The sequence below is a fragment of the Meles meles genome, chromosome 16 (assembly GCF_922984935.1).
Source record: "Meles meles chromosome 16, mMelMel3.1 paternal haplotype, whole genome shotgun sequence".
In the NCBI taxonomy this organism is placed as follows: Eukaryota; Metazoa; Chordata; class Mammalia; order Carnivora; family Mustelidae; genus Meles; species Meles meles.
Genome location: NC_060081.1, coordinates 38,284,698 through 38,310,826, shown reverse-complemented (window position 1 = coordinate 38,310,826; position 26,129 = coordinate 38,284,698). Strand labels below are relative to the sequence as shown.

General features: G+C 44.4%; 1 protein-coding gene across 6 annotated transcripts in view; it reads left to right on the top strand.

Moving 5' to 3' along the window:
* RIN2 (Ras and Rab interactor 2) overlaps positions 1-15,823 on the top strand; it is a 222,561-nt gene extending 206,738 nt beyond the window's left edge. For all 6 annotated transcript variants that reach the window (XM_045981053.1, XM_045981050.1, XM_045981051.1 and 3 more), the window contains 4 exons: positions 4,036-4,341; positions 6,250-6,381; positions 11,110-11,273; positions 13,975-15,823. In XM_045981053.1, the coding sequence (XP_045837009.1) occupies positions 4,036-4,341; positions 6,250-6,381; positions 11,110-11,273; positions 13,975-14,298 (926 nt within the window). In that variant the 3' untranslated portion in view covers positions 14,299-15,823. The remainder of the gene's footprint in view (positions 1-4,035; positions 4,342-6,249; positions 6,382-11,109; positions 11,274-13,974) is intronic.
* The last annotated feature ends 10,306 nt before the right edge of the window (positions 15,824-26,129 follow it).

Here is a 26,129-nt window from a genome sequence, read left to right as displayed (position 1 = left end):
ATGCTTCCCTGTCCGAGCTCTGACCTTCTCTGGTATCTGTGCTGTCGGTCAGAGTGAAGCTACAGACAGAGCTCTCTGTTTCATTCCTGGAAGACACCAGAGGTCAACACATCGAAGGCTTCCTAATCGTTACTACACCAGGGCTTATTAAGCCAAGGAGCATCTAAGTCTCCGCCATGCTCTTAACCATTCCCCCCTTGCATATGAGCCTGGGGAGCGATTGATAGGATCTATCTAAATATTTTCAGAAAATTGGCTTCCAGTTTGGGTCATTCAGCTAACAATTGGTTTTGAAAATTCAAAACATTGTAGTTCAGACAGTTCTCTTAATATTTTCTTGTCCTTTGCATGTTTGTTTGCAGATAAATGCAATTGACATGATCAGGTTTCTTGGGTTCGAATCCTGGCTTGACTTCTTGCTAGTTGTGTGGCACTTATCTCCTTGGGTCTATTTCCTCATCTAGAAAATGAAAAACATAACAGTCTTCCCTCCATGGGGTTTGTTTGAGTATTTGAAGAGTTGGTGTATATAAGATGTCTAGAATAGTATAATTATTCTTACAGTTTAAAGGATTTTTTTCTTGGACTTTAAGCAACCACAGATAGTAGAAAACAACAGGTAGTAGTAATTTATAAGAAATGTGGCCAATCCTTTCGTTCTTTCTTCCTTTTCTTTCTTTCTTTCTTTTTTTCCTGGACTAGTCCATATTCTGAAAGATTTTCTGTTCCTTTTGTTTCTCCAAATCATTTTTCCCTCTTGCTTTGTGAGCAGAATCTGTTTTTCCTATTGGAGAGAACCAGGTGGGTTCCAAATCTCTGTTATTTGGACTTTATTTTTTCCTATTCTTTATGCTTATTAAGGACTTTAGGAGGGCAAGGTTTAGGAGTAAAGTCCTGGAAAAGAATGCAAAGAGACCAGTCCTATTTCTAAATTATGATCTTTAAAAAGTATACTTTTAAAAAATCGGACATTGTTGTGTTTTTTTTGTTTGTTTGTTTCCAATTTTGGATTTTAAGAGAATGGGCACTAGGCAATGGATCTCAGATTTTAACTATCCTAACAAAAGATTTCCATAGCACCATTCCTGAGGGTGGGAGTCTATAGCACAGAGACCCGTGTCCCTTCCCTGGTGGTGAGGATGAGTTGCATGAGGGTCCCTGGTAATGGGCTTTGTGCCGTTGTCCCCCAGGAACAGCACAGAACCTTGTGTAGATGATTCGTGTCAATTCGTGTCAACGCTCTGGCTCAGAGATGACTAGGCTCACCCTGACGTTAAAACTTGCCCTTGGGTTCAAGGTGAAAATCTCAAGCTGGTCTGCAGTTGTTTTCTGTTGGTTTGATTTATGCAGAATTATTGTAACTTACATTCATAAGATGTGCAGATCTTAACTGCTCAGCTTGACAGATTTTCACATACAAGCACACACAGGTAGCCCCGCCCAGATCCAGACTTAGAACATCTCCATCTCCCACAGCCTCATGTATTCCTGGAGTTAATTGCCATTCTGACTTCTGTCACCATAGATTCAATTGTGCCTGCTTTTGAGCTTTATATAAATGAAATGTTAAAGGAGATACTCTTTTATGTCTGGCTTTTTTTTTTTTTAAGAAATTATTTATTTATTGACAGACAGAGATCACAAGTAGGCAGAGAGGCAGGCAGAGAGAGGAGGGAAGCAGGCTCCCCGCTGAGCAGAGAGCCCAATGTGGGGCTCGATTCCAGGACCCTGAGAACATGACCTGAGCCGAAGGCAGAGGCTTAACCCACTGAGCCACCCAGGCGCCCCATATGTCTGGCTTTTTCCACACGCATTGTATCTATGAGATTCATCCCATTGCATCTGGAGTGGCAGGGCACTTTTCATGGAATGAATCTTCCATTGTCTGAATTCCATTTTCTGAATTCCATTCTACAAATATATCCTTGTCTCCATTCCATTGGGATGGGCCTTTGGATGGCTTCTAGTTTGGGGTGATTACAAATCACGCCACTCTCCATGTTCATGTACAGTCCTAATTAATGATTGGACCCCCTTGGTGACCTCATTCTAATGGGGTGGTGGTTGCTTATAACCATGAATGGGGCTTGTGTGACCTTTAGATAGCAATAAACCCGCGAATGTTTATAAAGCCTCGAACTAAATTAAGAGATCGTTTACTTTAGAAAGCAAGGTGATCGTTGAAACTAGTTGTGCAGCTTCAAGCAAGCCATTAGATACCTCCAAACCTCTGCCTCCTCATTTGTAAAATAATATTAATATTTTGCAAAAGTAAGAGAGTTGTCATAAGAATTAGAGGAGCTAATAAAGTAAATCACATAGAGCCTAGCCCAACTGGATGCTTAGTGTCAATTACTATTGTTGACTTTTCAATGTAATGGTCATTTAGGGTAAAGTCAAAGATGCTTTGAAGTCACACAGGCTTATTAACACAACAGAACCAGCATAGACCAGGTAGTTTGTTTCAATGCCAGATGCCAAGTGAAAATGTTGTTCTGTTTTTCTTCTTACTTTATAATCTCTTTTGCTTCAACCTTGACTTCTATAGCCATATAAGGTCTAAATTTAAGCAAAGATACATCTAGCTCCTGGATATAGAGGCAGAGGGGGAAAAAATGAGCGGGAGAAGCAGGTCATTGTGGGGTCAGCATCAACTTTGGCATGAGTTTTAACTCTTGGTTATGGAAAAACTGTTTTTGGTGTTTGGGCATCCGGCTTAGATTTCTCTTTGTTTCTGACTTCCTAATTATAGGTGATAATTTCGATACATTGTGATCTGATCCAATGTCAGGAATTCCCAAGGCCAGAGAGAGAACTCAACGATTTCCAGTTTTATACGGAAGTAGATTCTTGAGCTTCCAAAATGGAATCACGTAAAAGTCTCATAGATAAGGTCTGGCTACCCAGGTAGCTTTGATGAGAATGGGCAAACATTTGAGATTAGAAGGCTGATGTTGAGAAAGCAGAAAGCTAATGATTATATAAGTCATCTTCAGTCTGGATCTCCAGATTTATGATCACTTTACGGTCAGCCAAGAAAGCTACTTCATTGGGCAACCATTCAAAGAAAGAGGGAAAAATAATGCCATCCACACCTAAATGTATTTCCAAACTCTGGCCAGAAACACATTTCAAAATTTTTAGAACTTTTATTTTGAAATCATTTCAGACATACAGAAAAGTTGCAATCATGTCTGCCCTTTATCATGATTCCCTGAATGTTAGCCGTTTGTCCTGTTTCATCCTTCCACTTTTTCTTTGCTTACACGCACAAGTGTGCACATACACACACACGTACACATATACACCCGCCTTTTTTCTGAGCCATATCAGAGCTAGTTGCAGGTGTTGTGTTCCTTTACCCCTAAATCCTCAGTGTGTATTTCCTAAAAACAGAGACATCTTGTTACAAATATAGGAAAATTCATCACAAATCCAGTGTTTATACTAGGAACTAACCTGCAGACTTTATTCAGATCTTATCCACTGTCCCACTAATGTTCTTTATAGCAAATGAAGTAAAGAATTTGGGGTCCAAAATTCAATCCAAGATAACATGTGTATTTAGGTGAACTTATTTTCTCTGGCAATATTTGAAGAAGTCTTGGATCTCCTCTCTTAGCCAGTCTTCCCTTGTAAAATAACATATTTACTTACCTGTCCACCAGATGACCAGTGGAGGGACTGGATCAGAAGAATGTCTTCTAGAATATTCACCTGGACACATGGGGGAGGGGCCATAAAAATAGTTAAAACAAATCTATTTCATTGTATTGACTCTCTGCAAACAAACAAACAAATAAAAAACCTGTAAGAGTTTATTAGGGAAGATTCACGTTCTGCGGCTTTCCAGAAAATGTGCTGGAGCATGAGGAGTGGTGGTGCTGCTAAGTTTTATTGGCTCAGCAGGTGTGAAGTGGTCACCTGTCCACCCTGTAGCCAGTGCAGAGTTGCAGAAGTCCTTTCTCAGAAAGCAGACCTTGCGTTTCTTCTTCCTTCAGACAATGGTCACAGTTGCTGCACTTTCTTTGGCAGATGTGGTGCTGGAAAAAGCCATGCACAAGTGCATCTTAAAGCCCCTCAAGGGGCACGTGGAGGCCATGCTTAGGGACTTCCACATGGCCGACGGCTCGTGGAAACAACTCAAGGAGAATCTGCAGCTCGTGCGGCAGAGGAACCCCCAGGAGCTGGGGGTCTTCGCGCCAACTCCTGATATTGTGGACGTGGAGAAAATCAAAGTCAAGTTCATGACCATGCAGAAGATGTATTCGCCGGAGAAGAAGGTCATGCTGCTGCTGAGGGTCTGCAAGCTGATTTACACTGTCATGGAGAACAACTCAGGTACGTTGTCCGGGCTGCTTGCATTTCCCGCCAGGGCCAGGGACGTGGCCAGGGACACATCAGGCTCTCTGATTCCCATTGCTCTTTGTTTCAATCTCTTCATTTCACCAAGCAGCTCGCAAAAAATACAAGCGTCACGCTGGTGTCTGGCAAATTGGCCACTTGGAACAGGTGGGTAATACCAAGAAAAGCAAGCGGTTGAGACAACAAGACTCTTATATGATACCAGTTTATTAAAGATTTAGTTCAGGGAAGTGGACGCAGCTTCAGTCTCTGGAGAGTGACATCAAATCTCGCTCTGTGATGGAGTTCATTAACTATGGGGCTTTGGCTACCTTAGTCTGCTTCTAAAGTGAAGTTTCTGTACCTGACACTGAATCTGACCCTGTCCTTTGTAAGGCAGGGATTAGATGAGGCAATGCAGACATCGCTCCAAGCACGATGGGAATATTAGCAATTATCATTACTACATTTTGGCCATTGAGGGTTTGTGTCAGTGATCTATGTCTGGCATGGGTCAAACATGGAGCATTCAATAATAATTCGGCTTCAGTACAACCATTTCATTGGTTCTCCCTTTTTTTGCTGAAGCAATGTAATTGAATTCACAAAAGAATTACGTAGCTTGAAAGTAAGTCCTTGGGTGTCCTCAGTTCTGCTTCTAATAGACCCAGACCCAGGAGTCACCATGATTCGTGGCTAGTGATTGGGTTTGGCGTAGTACCGGGGCTTCAGTGAGCCTGTGATCAACTTTTCCTGTAAGTAAAATTGTTCCATGGGGAAGCAACAGAGACAAAACACAGGCTGTATTAAACACAGTATTAAAACACTGTATGAAATACAAAACACTGTATTAACCACCACTTGTGTAGATGGGAATGTGTGTGCCCTTTGGACATTGTTGAGCAAAGACATGAAAATGTGAGCTCTTGAGCCAGTCCTGATAACGTGTGAACAATGCCTCTGAAATTTGCAACCATATTGCATGTACAGGAAGTATATTTTCTGTACTTCAGAAAAGCCCTCATGTAAGTCCTAAAATGGTGTCTGCCCAGGATTATGTTCTTCTGATGCAGTTTCTCAACCTTAGCACTAATGACATTTAAAATGGATAATTCTTTATTGTGGGGGCTGCTTCCTGTTTGGAGTTTATCGGTATTCCGGATGTCATTTGCGTCCCACCCTCTAATCATGACAAAGAAAAATGTCTCCAGACAATGCCAAATTCGGGGTGGGGGGGCGGCAGGAAGCGGGGAGGGCGGGAGGGGGCAGGGAGGCACAGTCTTCGGAGTTGAGACTCACTTATATAATGAAAAGTAGCAATAAGGACTAAAAAAAAAAAATTGCAATGTATTAATCATACGTATCTATTTGACATATGCTGAATTTGCACATTTCAATAAATTAAGCGTGTGCTCACATTGAACAGAGAGCAAAGTGTCGTCCCCGTCCCCCCACCCCCTCAGAGTTTGGTCCTGTCATTATGTTGATGATTAATTTCCACAGAAGGCAGTAAGGAACACAGTAGAATTCACAAAGGATTAACATAATAAGTAGATACTTAGTAAATGTTTTATAATACTCCTTGCTGAAAGTTAAACCATTTGCAAGTACTCTGTTCTGTTGCATAACTTGATGCATATCATGAAAGTGTGGAGAATATCTTTCATGTGTTCATTGAGTCGCAGACATTTCATTCTGAAATTGTAATGTTAAAGCTGGTCTCTGACATGAGCAGCCAGGAGGGTCAGAGGCTGCACAGGATTCCAGAAACACCCACCTCTGTTTATGAATAACACATTTCCCCCAGATGACTCCTAGCTATCTAATAAAAGCAGTATGCGTAGGATATGAAAGAAAGAAGTGTTGGTAAAAATATTCCCATCTTCCCCTTTCTTCCGATCCCAGGGAGGATGTATGGAGCTGACGATTTTTTACCAGTCCTGACCTACGTCATAGCTCAATGTGACATGTTGGAACTGGACACGGAAATCGAGTACATGATGGAGCTCTTGGACCCATCGCTGTTACACGGAGAAGGTAACCATCGCTTGATGACATGGGAGGAACTGGGATGCCCTTTTTTGGTTTTGTTTTCGTTTTTTTTCTTGAAGTGAGATTCACATAGCAGCAGATTAACTACTTTAAAGTGAGTTGTTCAGCGACATTTGGTACCGTCACAGTTCTGTGCACTCCACTACCTCTGTTTTGCCCCAAATAAATAATAGATTTTCATCACCCCAAGATAAAACCTCATGCCTAGGGGCACCTGGGTGGCTCAGTCATTAGGTGTCTGCCTTTGGCTCAGGTCATGATCCCAGGGTCCTGGGATCAAGCCCCACATTCGACTTCCCGCTTGGCAGGAAACCTGCTTCTCCCTCTCCCACTCCCCCTACTTGTGTTCCCTCTCTGGCTGTGTCTCTCATTGCCTAATAAATAAAATCTTTAAAAACAAAATAAACGAACAACAACAAAAAAAAACCCCCATGCCCATTCAACAGTCATGTGGGTGCTTTTTTGACATTGTAAGGGTTAGCTATGGTTTTAATTTCTGTTTAAAAGAATGTGCTGACTCTTTTCTAATTATAAAAGTAATCCATATTCACTATAGAAAATATGGAAAAGTCAGAAAACCACAAAAATAGAATCCGGTGATAAATATACTTCCCTGAGATTGGTTAATTGCAATTAAAAAAAAAAATTCAAAAGGAAAAAAAAATGCCATTTTAAAAAAAGAAATGGTTTCCTTAAGGAAGAAGGAAGGTATAATATCCTGCTGTTCTATCAGTGAAACGGATGAAGGCTGGCCTTTTATTTTCATCTGTACAAAAAATGTTGTTCTCAGCATGAAAACAACATTGATTTTCTTTTCTATTTAAATAATTGTTTCTTGGTTAATTAATTAATTAATAATTGTTTTCTATTTAAATAATTGTACTGCTGTTAAAATACAAATGCCGTTGGATAAAATCTGCGCAGTTTGCTCTCAACTCACCTTGTCAGTTCAGTCTCCTTGTAGCTGCCTGACCCCAGCACGTCTTAGCAGAAATTCCTTCTTGCATATCGGTTAGGTATTTCATCCTGGAAATAATTGGGAGGTTTGTCCTTGTGGTGCACAGCCTTGAAAAGCAGAAATAACTGAGGCTCTTATGGGAGCTTGTCTTTTTGAAAGAAAACGAATTAGGGTCTTTGCATTGTGAATCCCATTAATCCATTTTCATGAGCCCAGATGGTCCCTGAGTGGTAAATTGTTGCGTAGAACTGTTTTCGTTTTTGTTCTTTCTTTTCTCCACTGAGTTTTAGTCTGGCCTTAAGTAAAAAGGTCCATGTGCTGATTGGATTCTGCAGGGAATGTGTCATACTGGGATTTTCCCCGGAGGGAAACTGAAATGCATTGTCACCCCCAGAATGTGTCCCTTAGTCCCCTAAGTCCTCAGTGCTTAGCCTTTTTTTCAGAGGGTCTGTCCTCCCTAGAGCCCCCAGGGTACGAGGTATACCCTTCCCAGCCCTTGAGGGACAGTGCTGACTCAGGATGAGTGATAAGTATCTTTTCATCCTGTTCCCCCACCCCAGAGAGACAAGAATGAAACTGTGATCCCATTAGCCTCTCCCCCATTTACCCCTCCCCTCTCTAATACTCATCATCCTGGAACCAGACATTCCATGATGATCCCCCAAGATCCTGCCGGGAGCTTTCCTCGCCTGCCCTGGGACTTAACAGGAGAGGAGAAAGCAGGTAGTTTTATTCAAGACCAACAGAAGCATACCTTTGTCTCCATGCCCTGCTTTCCTTTCTTCTGCTGCATTGTTATTACAATTTCACAGGCTTCTGGGCGGTGTTTTAGTTTTAGTTGTTTGGAGCTGTAATCGTGCTTAATTCTAGAAATGAGTTTGTCAAACTTTTGGGACTTTGGGGAAAGGGCATGTCAGTTTCACTTAGAAAATCACCATTCTGTTGCTGACAGTGTATACTTAGGACACACACAAGCTTACATCTTGTGGCCCGAGGACTGAGACAGCCACTTCCTGCCACCCTTCCCAGCATTTCCCCAGAGCGAGGCCCTGCCCTGGGCACCAAGCTGGTGACAGATGGACAGGTGGCTGTCCTTACCTCCAGGAATCACTTAGGAGAGAAGGACAGGGCCCAGAGGGTGAATATTTGGAGCAGCCAATGAGCCTGCACTTAAACGAGAGCCTGCCTCTGCTTAACTGTCTCTCAGGCTTCTTGGCTCCTTTCCTTGGGAAAACAGGCCAGCCCAATCAGGCTGGCAGTGGTTACAGACCAGGCCTGGACGTCAGGGACATGAAGCTATGCAGACCGGGAGGAAGACATGCATTACCAACCCAGCCCTCTGCGGCCTGCCCAAGGCTGCCTTTGGTTTTCGGGGCTGCAGCCCACATCTCTTTTCTGCTGTTTAAGCAGGTAGTTTCGTTTACGGAAAAGGCGTCACAGAATCCCTCTTAAGTGCACAGCTCTAGAGGGAGGGTTATAGTTTTGCTGAAATGTAACCCTTCCTCTAATTGCATCCACATGTTTCAGAGTGTGGTCATCATTGGGCTTCCAGAATTTTGAGCTTTCTCTTTAGCGCCCTGGACAGATCAGAGCTATGGAGTCTAAAATTTGACATCCAGGGGCACCTGGGTGGCTCAGTGGGTTAAAGCCTCTGCCTTCGGCCCAGGTCATGGTCCCGGGGTCCTGGGATCGAGCCCCGTGTCGGACTCTCTGCTCAGCGGGGAGCCTGCTTCCCTTCCTCTCGCTCTCTCTGGCTGCCTCTCTACCTACCTGTGATCTCTGTCTGTCAAATAAATAAATAAAATCTTTTAAAAAAATAAATAAATAAATAAATAAAATAAAATAAAATTTGACATCCAGAGGGAACACCCTCCCTCCCAAACTTGACCATAACGGTCCCCCAGGCCCCAGCTCTGAAACTGACACCTCTGTACAGCCTCACATGAACACTTACGTCCCTGCTGATTGCTCGGACTCCGTGTAGCATTTAAATTCTCTACCACCGAGTTTCACACTCAGCCGTGTGCTGATTTGCTCACGGGGCAAATGTTTAGTAAAAGTCAGCTACTCAGAACTCTGGACGAGCTTGGGGAAACTTGCACCCTGGTGGCAGGACCATTAAGCTGTTCAGGAAACTTGAAACAAGTATCCTCTTGTGTGTGCATGGGACCTGTGTTGCCCACAGTGGGTTAGGTGATGCTACGGGAAAACATAACCCCCCATATCTCCCCTTCAGTGACCTAAAAACCACAAAGGTGTATTCCTTTCTAAGTTACATGTCCCATGCAGTTTGCGGGTGTGGGTGGGTGGGAGGGACTGTGCTCATTTCTGGGATGGTAGACCCGTTGCCACCTCAAACATTGTCACTTGTTGACAAGAGAGTTCTTCAGAGTCTTGCATTAGCAGCTAAACACTTTGGCCAAGAACAAAGCTCATTTAACCACAACTATCTTGGAATCCTGCATGAATAAACCCACCATACTTGTTTTCTTGAATAAATTCATAAACTTCTGTAAAGCAGGGGCTCAGATTTTGTTTCTTACAAACCTGCCCCTTGCTGTATTCCTGGCTTGGGCTCACAGCAGAAATTCAACAGATACTTTGACCAAGGTGTCTCTCAAGTTTAAATATGCTGAGCCCAATTAGGGACTTTTTAATAAATATTCAGGACGCCCCCTAGTGGTTCGTTAGCATGGAGCTTACAAGTTCACCAAAGCTGCCTAATTATAGTCCAGGACCAAGCTATAAACCCACTTACATGCATCTCACCCTGTTGCGAGTCTTTTAACACTCACTAAACAAGAAATCATTCGTAAGTGCACCCACTTGCCTTCACTTGTGAATTCGTTTTTCCTAAATGTCGTGTTACATTAGTCCCCAAGTAAGGGTGAAAAGGGGAATCAGGAAGGAAGAAGTTTGAAGAACCCATTTTGTTATTACATGCACAGTTGTATCCTGTGCAGTTCTCTCAAAGTGTATAGTTTATTTAAAATTTAGGGGGTGCCTGGGTGACTCAGTGGGTTAAAGCCTCTGCTTTCGGCTCAGGTCATGATCCCAGGGTCCTGGGATCGAGCCCCGCATCGGGCTCTCTGCTCAGCGGGGAGCCTGCTTCCTCCTCTCTCCCTGCCTGCCTCTCTGCCTACTTGTGATCTTTGTCTGTCAAATAAATAAATAAAATCTTTACTAAATAAATAAATAAAAATAAAATAAAATTTAGAAAAATGTTAATTTCTAAAAGAAAAACCTGGAAGCAAATATTGCCAAGAGATGTGTGGACTCCTGCTCAAGAAGTAAATGATTCTAGGCCTGGAGTGAGTGCTTGACCCCCCGATCCTCATGTGTCTCCCTGCCCCTGTCAGGCCTCAGTGCCCTGACCTTTCCGGACAAAGCACTTTCACAACTGCGCTGAAATAATCTAGAGATTTTGCATGTCTCACCCATCAGAATGGAAGTTCCCGCAGTGAAAACAGGGCGCTGTCAGCCTGACCCGACTGTGCCCCCTAGCGCTGGCACAGGCTGGGGGGGCGTGGGGGTGTAGTATATCCACAGGATGGATGAATGAATGAATGAATGGATGGATGGATGAATGAATGAGCGGAGGAAGGTCGGAAGGGCATGCGCTCTTGGACACGAGCCTCTGGTCCCACAAGGAAATGCCTGTGGAGACAGTAAGCATGACCTCTGATCCCGTTGTCCCCATCTATTACCACCAGAATATAAATCCCTGGACAGCTCGTTCTCTCTGCCCTTTCCAGGAGGTTATTACTTGACAAGCGCTTATGGGGCACTTTCCCTGATAAAGAACTTCCAAGAAGAACAAGCTGCTCGACTGCTCAGCTCTGAGACCAGGGACACCCTGAGGCAGTGGCACAAACGGAGAACCACCAACCGGACCATCCCCTCAGTGGACGACTTTCAGGTATGTGGCTGGCGGCGGCAGCTCGGGTTCCCAATGTCACCCTGCCCTCTGGGGAGGCAACACCGGTTCACACAGCTCCTGGCGCCTGAGGTCCCCCCTTTGTCAGATCATCCGGCGGAAAATGGATATTTTAAAACACCTCTGACCTTGTTGTTTCACTTCTCTGTTTTCTTTGAATTAAACAAAACATGTGGGTTTGGCCCAAGTTTTGCTGCCCCTAAGAAAACAAAGTCAGATGAAGTCGAGGTTTCTCCCAGAATGTTCCTCCTGGATGCGGAGCACCTGAGCAGACAGGAAGTCAAAAAGAAGGAAGCCCTTGGCACAGGCAGTGGGTATTTCATTTTATCAGATCGGCCAAGTGGGCGTAACAGTGTTAGGCACTGCAGTTGACCTGGTCTCCTTGAGAGGAGGAATTGGTGCGGTGATGTCTTCCCTATTCTTCCTTTTTTTCTCCCCGCCCCCTCAAGATGGAAGCCTCCAGAATCTCACCGGCAGCCTCAGCTCTGGCAGCCAGTTGGGCCCGAGTAAGCATGAGTAAGCATCAGAGTAAGCATCCAAGCCAGATCCTGCCTGAATTCCCATCAGAGTTTTCCATGGCCATGAGCTGAAGGGTAGGGTTCCCAAAATGCCGGTTTCTAAGAGAGGAAAGGCAGATTAAGGCGGTAGACTTCTTGCCTAGCACAACTCTTGATTTGCTCGTAGTCAGTGACATTATGAATAAGTCTGCAAGTGTCTTTGAGTAGTGTTTTCAGGGTTTCGAACCGAATTATAAAACCTGACTAGGTGTTGTTTCTGCGTGTCACGTGGTGAATTTCTAAGCAAGACAGATTAGTTTCTATGTCCAGAATCACCTTCCTTGCCTTTTTGTCTTCCCAGTGCTCTGAAACTACTCAGAGGTTCAAAGTCAGCCCATTGTGGAAAGGCAAGATCAGCAATTCTTTCTCCAAGATAGCGCTATTCTCAGAAATACATTCCCAAGCACATAAATCTAAAAAGAACACCTACTGTCCTCCCAAGCACATAAATCTAAAAAGAACACCTACTGTCCTCCCTTCCCCCACCCCCTTGAAGGACTTGTTGAAGAACAATCCAGGTGTTAAATGATTTAGCATCTGTAGGCTCTTGGGATACTGTGATATTAGCTGGGTGCCAGGAGGATTCCTGAGGTCCCACAGCCTCTGAGGAGAAAAACAGAAGAGATGAGAAAAGCTCATGTTTCCATCTTCCCACCTGCTAACAGCCCCTCACTCCATCTGGAGCTTCTAACCCAGAGACCCCCAGATTCTGCAGAGCTCCTCCCCACTGGCCTTTTTCACCTGGGATATACACACCTTCTTAGAATATAACCCAAGAGAGGAATTGTCCGTCAGTGCTCAGCTCAGCTGTAAAAGCAAAAACACAGAACCAAAGCTCCACTTGGAACTCCTAAATCAGGATCATGGACGCACACAATGGTCTCCACACAGTGGAGAAACGGCACACCACAGTATTGAGGATTCTAGAACCCTGACTTTCCCACTCACGAGCTATGTGGCCTGAAGCAAGTTACTTAGCTCTTCTGTGCCTCAGTTTCTTCCCTGGTCAAATAGGGATGGTGTGGACTTCCTTACCAAGTTCTCTTCAGGCGTCAGTGGATTAATGCCTACCAAGAGTGTGAGCCAGGTATTGGGGGCAGTAGGATAGGAGAGGAGGGTGTTGGTAAAATGGAACATGTGTGTACTCTAGTGGTCAAATTCAAGATCGCCAGAGCTCTCTTACATGTGCAGAGCTCACTGTCCTTCCCAAGGGCTTTTCCTTCCATCCACCCAGGAAACCCTCAAGGTAACCACGTGGGACTCCAGGCCAAGACCACCATTTCCTTTCACTCCTGAGCTGGGGTGCCAGATTTAAAAAAGGGAAACGTATGTGTTTTCTGTCTGGGCATTCTCAGTTTTATCTGGTCACTTCAGTCCTGACGAAGTGGAAAATGAGAACCCTCCCGGAAAGCCTGGGATGAGCGTAGGGTTCTTACAGCTCAGCTGGGCTTTGCCTGTGTGAAGTCACAGGGTGTCTCAATGGCAGGTGCCTGGCACTGTTTGCAGAGCCCAGCCGGCAAGAGTTCCCTTCCATCTCCCTGCAGCCACACCCAGCTCTCCCCAGAGCCTTGTGGCCGGCTTTTTCCACATCGCCCTCCCCCTGGAGCCTTGGATGAGGTTGAACCACAAGAAGCTGCCACTTGGGGAGGTGAATGGTCAAGCAGTAGCAGTCTCTTGTCCAGTGTTCCGTGCTTGCCTTTGTTTAGACGTGATGAAACGTAGCCCAAAGTGAGCCCAGCACGTGCTCTTGTGTCCTTGTCTTTTTAACTTGACTTCTGGGCCTGGCTCTTCTGCTGGGGTTTACTTTTCAAGCTGGGAATACACCCAGCACCGGATCGGGTTCCCACCCTGAACCGGAGCTTTCCTAGCCAGGCTTTCTGAGGGATGCTGAAAGATCAGAGCAGAATACAGCCTCTTGGTCTATAGAGTTGTTCCCTCCCTGGTCCAGATTCAGAGCAGCCACTTTCCTCCCATGCGAGGTCTCATGTCCTGCTGGGACCGTCCTGCTGGGGCAGAGCCGGTGCGGCTCACAAGTGAGACCTTGTCCTTGCATTATCGCTCTGGTTTATTGGTCTCTCTCATTTTCTCTTCTGATTGGTCTCCCACATCTCTCTTTCCGCCTGCAGAATTACCTCCGAGTTGCGTTCCAGGAGGTCAACAGTGGGTGCACGGGAAAGACCCTCCTTGTGAGACCTTACGTTACCACCGAGGACGTATGCCAGCTCTGTGCTGAGAAGTTCAAGGTGGGGGACCCTGAGGAGTACAGCCTCTTTCTCTTTGTTGACGAAACATGGCAGCAGCTAGCAGAGGACACTTACCCTCAGAAGATCAAGGCTGAGTTGCACAGCCGGCCGCAACCGCACATCTTCCACTTCGTCTACAAGCGCATCAAGAATGATCCTTATGGCGTCATTTTCCAGAATGGGGAAGAAGATCTCACCACCTCATAGAAGAGACGGGACTCCCCCGTGGTGTCAAGGGGGGTTAGGAACCTTGCCTTCTGGCTTCCACATGTTTGTGCTTGAAAAGCAGTCAGTCACCTCCTAGGGGACCCCTCGGTTCAGTGACTAAGCCATCCACAGGCTGACTTGGCCAAGGGCATCCTTAGCATGTTGCCCAGGCGAGGGAGCAGAGGTTCATGAGACGGTAGGCTTCTCCTTCGGAGATGGAAGAATTGCATTGGATAGTTGAGGTATCCCGAGGCTGTTTGCTACTGACCCCACAGCCAGGTTCCAGGTTGGCTCGCATGTACGTATATGTCCTGAGTAAACATTTGGGGGCAAGCTCTTCCCTTCCGTTCAACAGCAGGTGTGTACCAAGCCTGTCTGATGTGGTGCATCAGGAATGTCTCAGTTCTGTGGATGGCTCTTCCTTCCTTTCCCTTTCTTTTCTTTCTGTCTTCTTCTTCTTCTTCTTTTTTTTTTTTTTTTTTTTACAAAGAGACTTTGTGTTTTTATATATTTCATAGAAATTTTTATAGCAGTTGCAGGTAAACTGTCAGGATTGGTTTTTAAAATATTTTTGTAACTTTAAAATATTCTATAATTATGCATGTGATTTTAACATTTAATATTCGAAAAGAAATCTCTTGCTGGATTTGAGAGTATCACATTTTTTTTAAATGTCTCTCTTCTGTAACTGGATGTTTTGGCAACTTTGTGGGGAAAGACTGCTGGATTTCTTAAACAATGTATTACTGACACTGGCCACAGAATGCCTTTGGAAATCTGGCGTACTGTTACCTTGTTTGTGCTCAGTGGCTATTGTGCTCTTTTGTGTTTTAACCAAGTGATGCCGAGGATCAGGAAAGAAATGAATGTAGAGAGAGGTCGAGAGAGAAAAACAGACTCTAACAAAGGACTAAGGGGTGTAGTCTGCTGGTTCAGACTCCTTGAAGGAAGCGATAGAAGGAAATGGAAGGATCCACTTATGCTGAAAATACTGTAAATATGCAGTGAGATTTGGCAAAATCTATCCAACGTTATTTGCTTTTGGAAACAATTTTGAAAACCCCGGGGGGGGGGGGGGGGAATAAGGCTAGCGCTCCCCCCACCTTTTCCACATAAATCAAAACTAACAGCATCAAATTATTTGGGGGCAGAAACCATGTGTGTATAATGTGACTTCCATTAACCTGAAATAAGACGCTATTTGGAAAAGAGGTCGCGATGCCACCAAAAAGCCCATCTTTGTAATGAGAATGTATGGTGAAGTTCACTTCACGTTTGATGAGACCTGTTTGGGGTTGCACAGAGTGTGAGGGTCCTGTATCAACGTGAAACAGGTAGTCACGAGAACATGTTATTGTACTGTGTAAAGATGCGTTGTCATCTAATTTGGTTGGCTTTGTACCTTGTACCGTGTTTAGCTTTTCCTGTACATCTAGAACCCTCAACACATACCGTGTTGTACTTCCTTTTGTAAATGATTTTTTTAAATGGAATTTTGCACATAATACATTGTAATACTGTATGAAAATCATGTGTGAAGATTTTTGAAATGCTGAGTTGTCCCTTTTTTTCTTCAAAAAGCAGAGGCTAATTACGTGCCACCAAGGGTTTTGGTAATAATTATGCAAATCTGAAATGCACACCAGGGTTTGAGGTTAGATAATCCCCGTAGAGAGGAAATGGAGAAGTTTGCATTTTTGCAGGAGCCCATATACTGATTGGAGGCAAAAATCTAGGAGCGGAAGCAGAAGAATAGTGTTCTGGTCTGAAAGGATTTCCGGTGTTATCTAGGACAGCAGGAGGCTTTGTTGGACCTAGAGAAAAATCACTGTTAATCAGAAAGTCCCCTCAGACAACCCCCCCACCATTCTTATGTGACCTCACAAGGCGCGGTCTGAGAGTTGAGTGCCCTTTCAAAAGTCAGCAGGGCGGGTGCTCTTTTTTGCTGCCATTTTCCTGTTCTTGGAACTATCCTAGCAAGTGGTTGGTAAATCCTTGTCGACCCAGCCATCTTTTCTAACCCATCAGTAGGATGGATACTTAAAAATCAGGACAACAGCTGAATGTACTTACAATGAATTAAAAATGGGGACAGCCATCATAGCTGCCTTCCCCACCCTCCAAATTCAGGTCATTGTTCTGGTCCTTAGAAATCAGGGCACAGCGAATTTAAAGCAAACCCCAATGTCTGAATGGGAGGCAGCCTTGAGTGAGATGAGAGAGAGATCAAAATAGGACACATTCGTGTGAGCAGAAGAAAACATCACAAGACAGCCCCTGGTTTTGTCATTGGGCAATGCTTCCCTGCTAAAATTACAACATAACATGTGTCTTGACTTTTTTCCCCCCACGCAGACATTTCTCACTTCTCAAATTGCCAGGAAACAGATTTTGGTGAAGTTTGGAAGGAATAAGAGGAGAGTAAAAATACACATGATGGGTGGAGGGAGACGAGAATGTATTTCCAAATCTGAAATTATGTTATAAAACTTGAATGCAAGCCAGAAGTAAAGTTTTGGGTTTTTGTTTTGTTTTGTTTTGTTTTGTTTTTAATGTTGTGGGCACTGCCAAAGATTTCCCCCCTCAGGGACACAGAATAGAAATAGAAACTTAATAAAGTAGTCAGTATTATGTGGAAGTTACAAGTTTAGATCTAGAAGAAAACAAAAGGCAGGAAACCCAACCATGAATGCATTCATTCATAAATGTGACTTCACTTCCATTGAGCAGCGCCTACCTCCATCTCTAAGAGACTAGAAAACGAGAGCTTTCTGGTTATGGATAGCACTGCCTGGTTACTGCTGGAGAGTTGGAGAGAAATGGCTCAGTACCTGGAACACAGGTTTTTTAATCACCTAGCCGTATCTGATAGTAAAATCCTAAAAATTATCATTTTTTCAGACCATGTTCATGATGGTGAATTTGAAACCAAACGTGCTATTAGTTATTTAGTTTGCCCAAACCAAGTTGGGAATGTGAAAAATGTATATAATGTTTCAGATTCATAAGCAGACTATAAGAACAAAAGGAAGAGATGGAGGGAGGAAGAGACTCTCTGGTATTTGTGTCAGAGAACAGGTTTTTACTTGAAAAAGATCTATTTTTCTCCAGTATCAGGATGGGTGGCAGATGGCACCAACTTTTCTCACGTGAACACAGACTTTGCCAGGAGAATGGGCACGGGAAGGTTTAAAAGTACTCAGAAAATCTAGTGGAGTTTTAACAGTGTACCCATGGTCTGCCCTCAAACCCCCAACCCAGTGGGAAAATCTCCATTTTTGATTGAACCCAGGCATCTGGGGGAATGTGGGCATATTCTTGTCTGGATTGTAAGATACTCTCCCAAGGAGGAAGATGCCTGAATTCTGAGACACTGCACACAACAAACATTTATAATTGCATTCCAGAAGTGAATCTGTATTGCCCTTGACCAAACACAGCTCTCCTGGCCCTCATTTCCAGTCTAGAGCCGACAGACCAGGGTGGTCCAGGCTGAGGCTGACCTCTGCTCAGGGCTGAGGTTTTCCTGTGGGCTGTGTGGTGGACATGAGGAGGACCTGCCCCTCTGTAAGGAGCCCTCAGGCTCCCCCTGGGGAAGTATCACCTCCCATAAGTGAAGGCGGTTCCCTCCCATTTAGCTCTGCTTCTCTCCTTTCGTCCCATTTCTGTCCCCCATGGCTCGGGAGGGCACGTTTTCCTCCTCCAGTGGACTTCAGTGAGGGCTATTACAAGGCTCTTGGCCAACAGGGGCTCTGGCTGGGCACCTCCTTTCCCCACTTTCTCCCAGATCCTCAGAGTAGGACCCAGGCCCCCTGCAAACATCGGCTGCCTACCCCATCTGGCACTAGGACCTGGGGGCCACTAGTCCTATTGGGGTCAGGTTCTCAGCCTCTGCTGCTTATTCAGATCACCTGAGGGGCCTTTAAAACTTCTGATGCCTTGGCTGCCCAGGCCATCAGAATCTCTGCAGATGGGGCCCAGGCAGCCATTCTTACTGAAACTCCCAAGGTGACTGTACTGTGAAGTCAGGCCGGAGAAACACCAGTTCAGATCAAGATGCAGGTCTGAGGATACAGACACACCTGGGAGAGGTAAGACCTTGTCTGTGGCCATGAGCACCTCACCAAGGGGAGGTTCTCCATCTTATCTTTTCTGCAGACTGTGGGATAGGTACTTCCGGTTTGGCATGGTTCTAGAGAAATATGAAGCAAACCACATGGGTAACTGTAAATTTTCTAGTAGCCACATGTTAAAAAAGGAGAAAGAGGGCACCTCGGTGGCTCCGTCAGTTAAGTGTCCACTGTTGGCTCAGGTCATGATCTCAAGGTCCTGGGATTGAGTCCCGCATAGGGCTCTCTGCTCAGGGGGAGCCTGCTTCTCCCTCTCCATCTGTCTGCTGCTGCTCTGCTTACTGTGATCTCTCTCTCTCTCTCTCTGTGTCAAATAAATAAAATCTTAAAAAACAAAAAGGAAAAAGAAATAGGTAAAATTAATAGTAATATATTACCAGGCTCCTAATAATTTATTTTAGTAAGATGGTAATAAGATATTTTATTTAACTCATATCCCAAAGATCATACATACTTCAATGATAATTTAAATATTAATGGTGCATTTTCTTTTTACAGTGTCTTCAAAATCTTGCGTACATTTGGCACTCATTCCCCAGCTCACTTCACACCAGTCACCTGTCACATGCTCAAAAGCCACACGTGGCTAGTGGATACCGTGCTGGGTAGTGCAGTTCTAGCATGTTAACTAAGATGAGTTTGAAAAGTTAAAAAACAATGCTTGTATGTGTATATAAAATTTAAAAAGCATCCACCGCTTATCTCCATTAGACAACACACGTGCAGGGCGCCTGGGAGGCTCAGTCAGTTAAGCATCTGCTTTCAGCTCAGGTCATGATCTCAGGGTCCTGGGATCAAGTCTTGCATCAGGATCCTTTCTCAGTGGGGAGCCTGCTTATCCCTCTGCCTGCCACCCCCCCTGCTGAGGCTCTCTCTCACTCCCTCTCTGTCAAATAAATAAATAAAATATTTTCAAAATGAAAAGAACACCCATGTGCACATTCTCAAACACATGCTCCTTACTGACTGAGGTCATTACAGCATCTTGGCTCCTCTGAGTGCCACTGGCCAGCAAGAATTCATCCGTGCCATGTGTATTAAATATTAGTTGCTATTATCATGACGCAATCAGTGTCTTCGAAATTTTTCCACTACAGTTTTTTGTTCTTCTCTGTTTCAGTTATCACCTGCTGATGAGTGTCTGGTGCAATAGAAGAAAGGCAGTAAGCAGGTCTCAGAAGCTTAAGCAAAATATATTGGGGTGAGCTGCCTAGAGTGGGAGGAAAAAAATGAAGTGAATGTCAAACTTTAACTCTTTTGGTGGTGGTGAGGGTGGCGGTGGTGGCGGTGGCCGTGTGTGTGCATGTGTGTGTGTGTGTGTGTACGCATGTGTGTGTGAGAATTGGGAATATTTTCTCAGTATTCTCTACTGGCCTAGAGTATCAGCAGGGCCCATAGCCAGCGGGGATTGGTGCTGAGAAGGGCAAAGGGGAGGAAGGGAGGTTGCAAAGACAAGGTTTTTGTCCATGTAAGGACCTATTTTAGCCAGAGCACTTCCATCCAGGTTAAAACAATAACCTTGTTGTTTAACCCTTAAACTGTCCCTGTCCCCCTTCCCCAGGAGACTTACTTAAAAACAAGTTCTGGAAACCAGTCCCAGGTAACAAAGCCCAAATACAAGGGTGGGTCAGGCCAGGTGGAGACATCCAATCAGTGGAGGGGATGCATGTCTCCCTAGTTACCAAGTAGTGTGGGCCCCGCCCTTTGGGAGCCTTTTGGGTGCCAATTCTGACCAAGGTGATAGGCTAATTCAAATATCTACTAGGGTAAATTGTAATTCAATTGGTCACTTATGTATGACCTAACATGACTGTGCAGCTTTCTCTGTGTGTTACAATTTCATTGGCCACCTGTGCATGGCCAGGCCCAACCACATGGCCTTTGCCCTTAAAAGCTAGTCTGTGAAGCAGAGAAAGGTCTCTCTCTCTGTAAGAGGCAGGGCCCTGGACGGTCAATCTGATTCTTGATGCTTGGTGCGAAATAAAGCTTTGCTTGACCTTCGCTTTGTATCAGTCTCGCTCCTTTGATCACGGACCCATTATTGGGGGACTTAACAGTCCACTTCCCAGCCTGAGTGAGATGCTGAGAGGAACCATCTCTACCCCCAACCGAGCCTACGGCAGCCCTTGCCTTATTACCTCAGTAGAAGTATAACTCTAGTCAGGAATGATTTTGACAGCTTTTCCACTTTTAGTTTTATTTATTATATTCACTTGCTTATTGAGATATTTATATAAGCTTTATAACATTTAACAGGACTATACCTAATAGCATTACGTTTTATCCAAAAGATAAGCATCTGACCGGAAGCTCTGTATCTCTGGTGATCGTGCTCTTGCCCATCCTACAAATCATGAGAAAATGCACTCGCTTTTTCCGATGGCGCTTCCAGTTCATTCTCTCTTCTTCACTTGCTTTCACCTTGGCAGTCAGCAGACCTGCACCTGCTCTGAACGGAAAGAACAAAAATCGGCAAAGAACAATACAGTGAGGAAGGCTCCTTAGCCAGTCAGAAGGGAATATATGCAAACTAGCCAGGGCATTGGAAAGCCTGGGGTTTTTACCAGCACCACACTTGGCAAATTGCAAAATCTCATTATGCAGACAGCTTAACAGTTTGCAGCAAAATACAGTTCATGGGCCAAGCATCGCATCTCCCCAGCGATGAAGTTCTAGAACCTAGGTGAGGTTCGGTGGGCTGAGATCCGGAGCTGATGACCAAGAAAAAATTCCTGAGACATCTTTGGTGCAAAATGGTGGTTTATTAAAGCACGGGGACAGGACCCCTGGGCAGAAAGAGCTGCTGTCCCGGGTTGTGAGGGATGGCAGGTTATGTACCCTGCGGTTGGGGGAAGGTGAGGGAAAGGAGGTTTCAACGGAGTTTTCATATGCTAAAGAGGGCCTACAAGGTGCGGGGAGTATCCTGGAGGTCTTCCAGCTTGATCAATGTGGTCTTGTGGCAAGCCATTAACATCAAGATAGTTGGGAGATTCCTGTCTTGCAGGCAAGTTAACTATTTGTTTCGCGTTTATGGCGGTCAGGGGTGCCTGAGGAATGCTACACATATTACCGAGGGGAGCGGATGGAGAGGGGGTGCAAGGTGCCAGCTTTTGCTTTGTCCTCAGCCAGCCTCCTGCTCCCTCATCACCCAGCGCTGGTGTGACTCTTGGGTCCCTCCCAGACCTGCTGAAGCAGGGGCTGCTTTCTAGCAAAATCTGCAGATGACACTCGGGCACCCCGTGCTTTGGTTGGGAAGTATTTGTTCCAGGTGGGTCTGGGGGCAATGGCATTTGTGCCGCCAATGCAAAGGAACAATTTGCAGGCCTGCGCTGTCACAACACTGGAGGGAAGGAAGAAATGGCTGCGAAGCTTCCTTTGCTTATTTCCTTTTAAAGATTTGTTTATTTATTTAAAGAGAGAGCACAGGAGTTGGGGGAGGTGCCCCTGCAAGGCTCACTTTCTAAAAAGGCGTTATAACCTCCCTCAAATCCCCTGCATTATCACAAAAGGTTTGAAATGCAGCTGCCAGGAAGTAAGTATTTATCTCAAGGTTGGTGATTTGTCACGTTCTTGCTTTTGTGGGGAAGAGACTTGAAGGGTCTTGGGGGAAAAACCCAAAACGAGATGGGTTGATGAAGTCAGATTTCCTAGTTTTGCTGGTTTGGGTGGGTGCTGTCTTCTTTTACCTCTGACTGCGTGAGGGCAAACAGAAACTAGGAGAGTTCTTCCTGCCTGGGCCAGCTGCTCGAAGGTGCGTGTGGGCATGCGCGTGGGCGCGCACATGTGCTTGCAGGGACATCGTCATGTAGTCCAGAGAATTTAGTTGCACTGTCTGCATGTGAAGTGGGAAGTTTATGAGCTTTTTTATTCCCTGAAAGGACAGCCATATTTCTGTTAAAGGGATTTCATTCCCTGAGGACGCGTTCCTCAAGAGGACCATCTTACTCAGAGATTTTGAAAAACACGGAAGATAGGTTTAAAGAAATGTATTTGGTGGCCAAGGAGTGAATTATGCAAAGTGTCTTTGGACGGTTCCTTTGGCCTCACCAGCCAGCGACTGCAAAGGGAAAGGGTCAGAAGACTTAGAGGAGAAATGTTTGAGGTCTTTCAAATCCTTCAGATTCTTCTGATCTTCATTTTCCTGGGCCCATCATTGCCAACAACACTGAGCCCTCCTGCCCTTTTCTCCATGATGTTGGTTCACTTGCATGATTTTGCCCTGGCTTTTCTGGGAGAAAGGGAAGTTTTTTGTTTTTTTGTTTTTAAATAAACACAATGCACAGTTTATGATGCAAATATTCACTGGTACATAATGAAGCAGCTCTCCACAACCTGTTTCTGATTCCTCCTCCCCTAAACGACTTCTTCAGCTGTGTCTTCCCTTCCTTGACTCCCTGTTTCTAAAAGCACAGATATTAATTACTAAGTCCCTATTATGGAAGGTGAGGATTTAATCTCCTTATAATGTTCTCTTCTTACCACGTGTGTATACATGTACATGTTTTCTTCTCCATCCTCCCCAAATAATTACTGACACTTTGGATAAATTAATTTTTTTATTATTACGACAATGTAAACATTGTTTAGAGCTAACGTACAATGCAGTGGTATTTCTTTTCTGCACAAATTTTTGTTTTTCTCCGAGTTGTTTCCTTTGTCTCCCTTTGGCTTGCTTACTTTTCATGTACCTACCACTAATTCCTCCTTAACCTCTACTCCACAGCTGAGAAATTCCTTGCAATATGACCAAAGGATTTGGAATAATCCATTATTTCCTGTTTTGTTTTTTTTTTGTTTTTTTTTTCATGGCGATATCTTCCTAGAACTGAGCTTCTGTTGTAATATGGACCAGCCGGTCTCCAGGACTTGATAGAGCTGTCATCCTGGGAATTCTCCTTACCATTCTACAGAATTAAACATCTTATTTTCTATATCCAGATCTCCCCACCCCCTTTTTTTGGTCTTTTCTTTCTTCACTCACTTTTTTGTTTTCTTGAAGCACACCATTCAGAAGAATCGGAGGTGAGGTATTTGAGGCCTACATACTCCTCTGATTCTTCTATCTTTATTATGCTTGATCGTTTGGCTGGGTAGAAAATTCTATGTCAGAAATTGTCTCTCAGAATTTTGAAGGTTAGAAATCATTTTCCTTCATTTGACTTCTGGCTTTCAGAGATACTGTTGACAAGTCTGATACCATTTGATTTCTAACCCTTGCTTCTATCAAGATATACCCTGTGTGTACCTTACATAGTTGTCAGAATGACCTCCAAAATATCATATCTCACTTTAACTATAACACTGGATAACCTCCTTCCACTTTGACTTTGACTATGGGCCCAGCCATATGACCTACTTTGATCGAAAGGACAATAGCAAATATGAGGCAAGTAAATGTTTGAAAGGGCATTGGACAGGTTCTCCTGCTACTAAGAGCCCTCTCATCGCCCTTGTGAACAAATCCAGACTAGTTTCTTAGAAGACAAGAAACCGCGGGGAGAGCAGTTGCCCCATTCTGGGAAGTTCCAGACATGTGAGAAGGCAGTCTTAAGACATGCCTCCAGTTTGGACCAGAAGAATTACCCAACCGACCTACAAATTGTTTTAAGTCACAAATTTGGGTGGTATGATAACTAGCAAAAGTGAACTAATATGCCTCCCTTCCATTTTTTAAATTTAAATTCAAGTTAATGAGCATATAGTGTGGTATTGATTTCAGGAGTACGATTTAGTACTTCATCCCTTACATATAACACCCAGGGCTCGTCTCAACAAGTGCACTCCTTAATGCTTGTCACCCATTTAGCTCACGCCCCACCCACCTCCTGTCCAGCAAGCCTCAGTTTGTTCTTCTTATTTAAGAGTTTCTTATGGTTTGCCTCCCTCTCGATTTTTATCTTTCATTTTCCTTCCCTTCCCCTATGTTCGTCAGTTTTGCTTCTTAAATTCCTTGTATCAGTGAGATAATATGATAATTGTCTTTCTCTGGCTGACTTATTTCACTTAGCATAATACCCTCTAGTTGTATCTACATTGTTGCAAATGGTAAGGTCTCATTTTTTCTTGTGGCTGGGTAGTACTCCATTGTGGATGTATACCACATCTTCTTGATCAGTTCATCAGCCGATGGACAGTTGGGCTGTTTCAATCACTTGACTATTGTTGCTGCTATAAACATTGGAGTACATTTTCCCCTTTTGCTTTATTTTTATTTATTTTTTTTTAAGATTTTATTTATTTATTTGACAGAGAGAAATCACAACAAGGCAGAGAGGCAGGCAGAGAGAGAGAGAGAGGGAAGCAGGCTCCCTGCTGAGCAGAGAGCCTGATGCGGGACTCGATCCCAGGACCCTGAGATCATGACCTGAGCCGAAGGCAGCGGCTTAACCCACTGAGCCACCCAGGCGCCCCTATTTTTATTTTTTAAAGGATTTTATTTATTCATTTGAGAGAGAGAGAGAGAGAGAACAAGCAAGGGGAATGGAAGAAGGAGAAAAGCAGGCTCCCTGTTGAGCAGGCAGCCTGACGGAGGGGCTTGACCCCAGGACCCTGAGATCATGACCTGAGCTTCCGGAGGCAGATGCTTAACTCACTGAGCCACCCAGGAGTCCCTCATTCCCCCCTTTAATCAGCATTTTTGTATCCTTTGTATAAATACCTGCTAGTTCAATTGCTGGGTTGTAGGGTAGTTCTATTTTTAACTTTTTGAGGAACCTCCATACTGTTTTCCACTTTTTGTACTTTCCACTGCACCACTTATCATTCCCACCAACAGTGTGAGAAGGTTCCCCTTTCTCTGCATCCTTGCCACCAACTGTTGCTTCCTAAGTTGTTCATTTTAACCATGCTGACAGGCCTGAGGTGGTATCTAGTTGTGGTTTTGGTTTGCATTTCCCCAATGATGAGTGATGTTGAACTTCTTTTCATGTGTCTGTTAGCCATCTTGATGTCTCTGGAAAAGTGTCCAATCTGTCTTCTGCCCATTTCCTAACTGGATTATGTGTTTTTTGGGTGTTGGATTTGATAAGTCTTTATCTGATACGTCATTTGCAAATGTCTTCTCCCATTCCATTGGTTGCCATTAAGTTTTGTTGATTGTTTCCTTCTTTGTGCAAAATCTTTTTATCTTGGGGCACCTGAGTGGCTCAGTTGGTTGGGCATCATCTCTTGATTTCAGCTCAGGTCATGATCTTGGGGCATGCAGGGTCATCGAGCCCAGGGTCATCCGTGCCCAGCACGGAGCCTGCTTAGGGTTCTCTCTCCCTCTTCTCCTCCCTCTCACCCCTCCCCCAATTTGCATGCATGCTCTCTCTCTTGAAAGAAGAAGAAGGAGAAGAAGAAGCTTTTTATCCTGATGAAATCCCAATCATTCATTTTTGCTCATTTCCCTTGCCCCTGGAGATATGTCTAGCAAGAAGCTGCTGTGGCCGAGGTCAAAGAGGTTGTTTCTGTGTTCTCTTCTAGGATTTTGATGGATTCCTGTCTTTAATTTAGCTCTCATCATTTTGAATTTATTTTTGTGAATGGTGTAAGAAAGTGATCCAGTTTCATTCTTCTGCGTGTGGCTGTCCACATGCAGTTTCCCTAGCACCATTTGTTGAAGAGACTGTCTTTTTTCCATTAGGTATTCTTTCTTGCTTTGTCAAAGATTAGTTGGCCATACAGTTGAAGGTCCATTTCTGGGTTCTCTGTTCTGTTCCA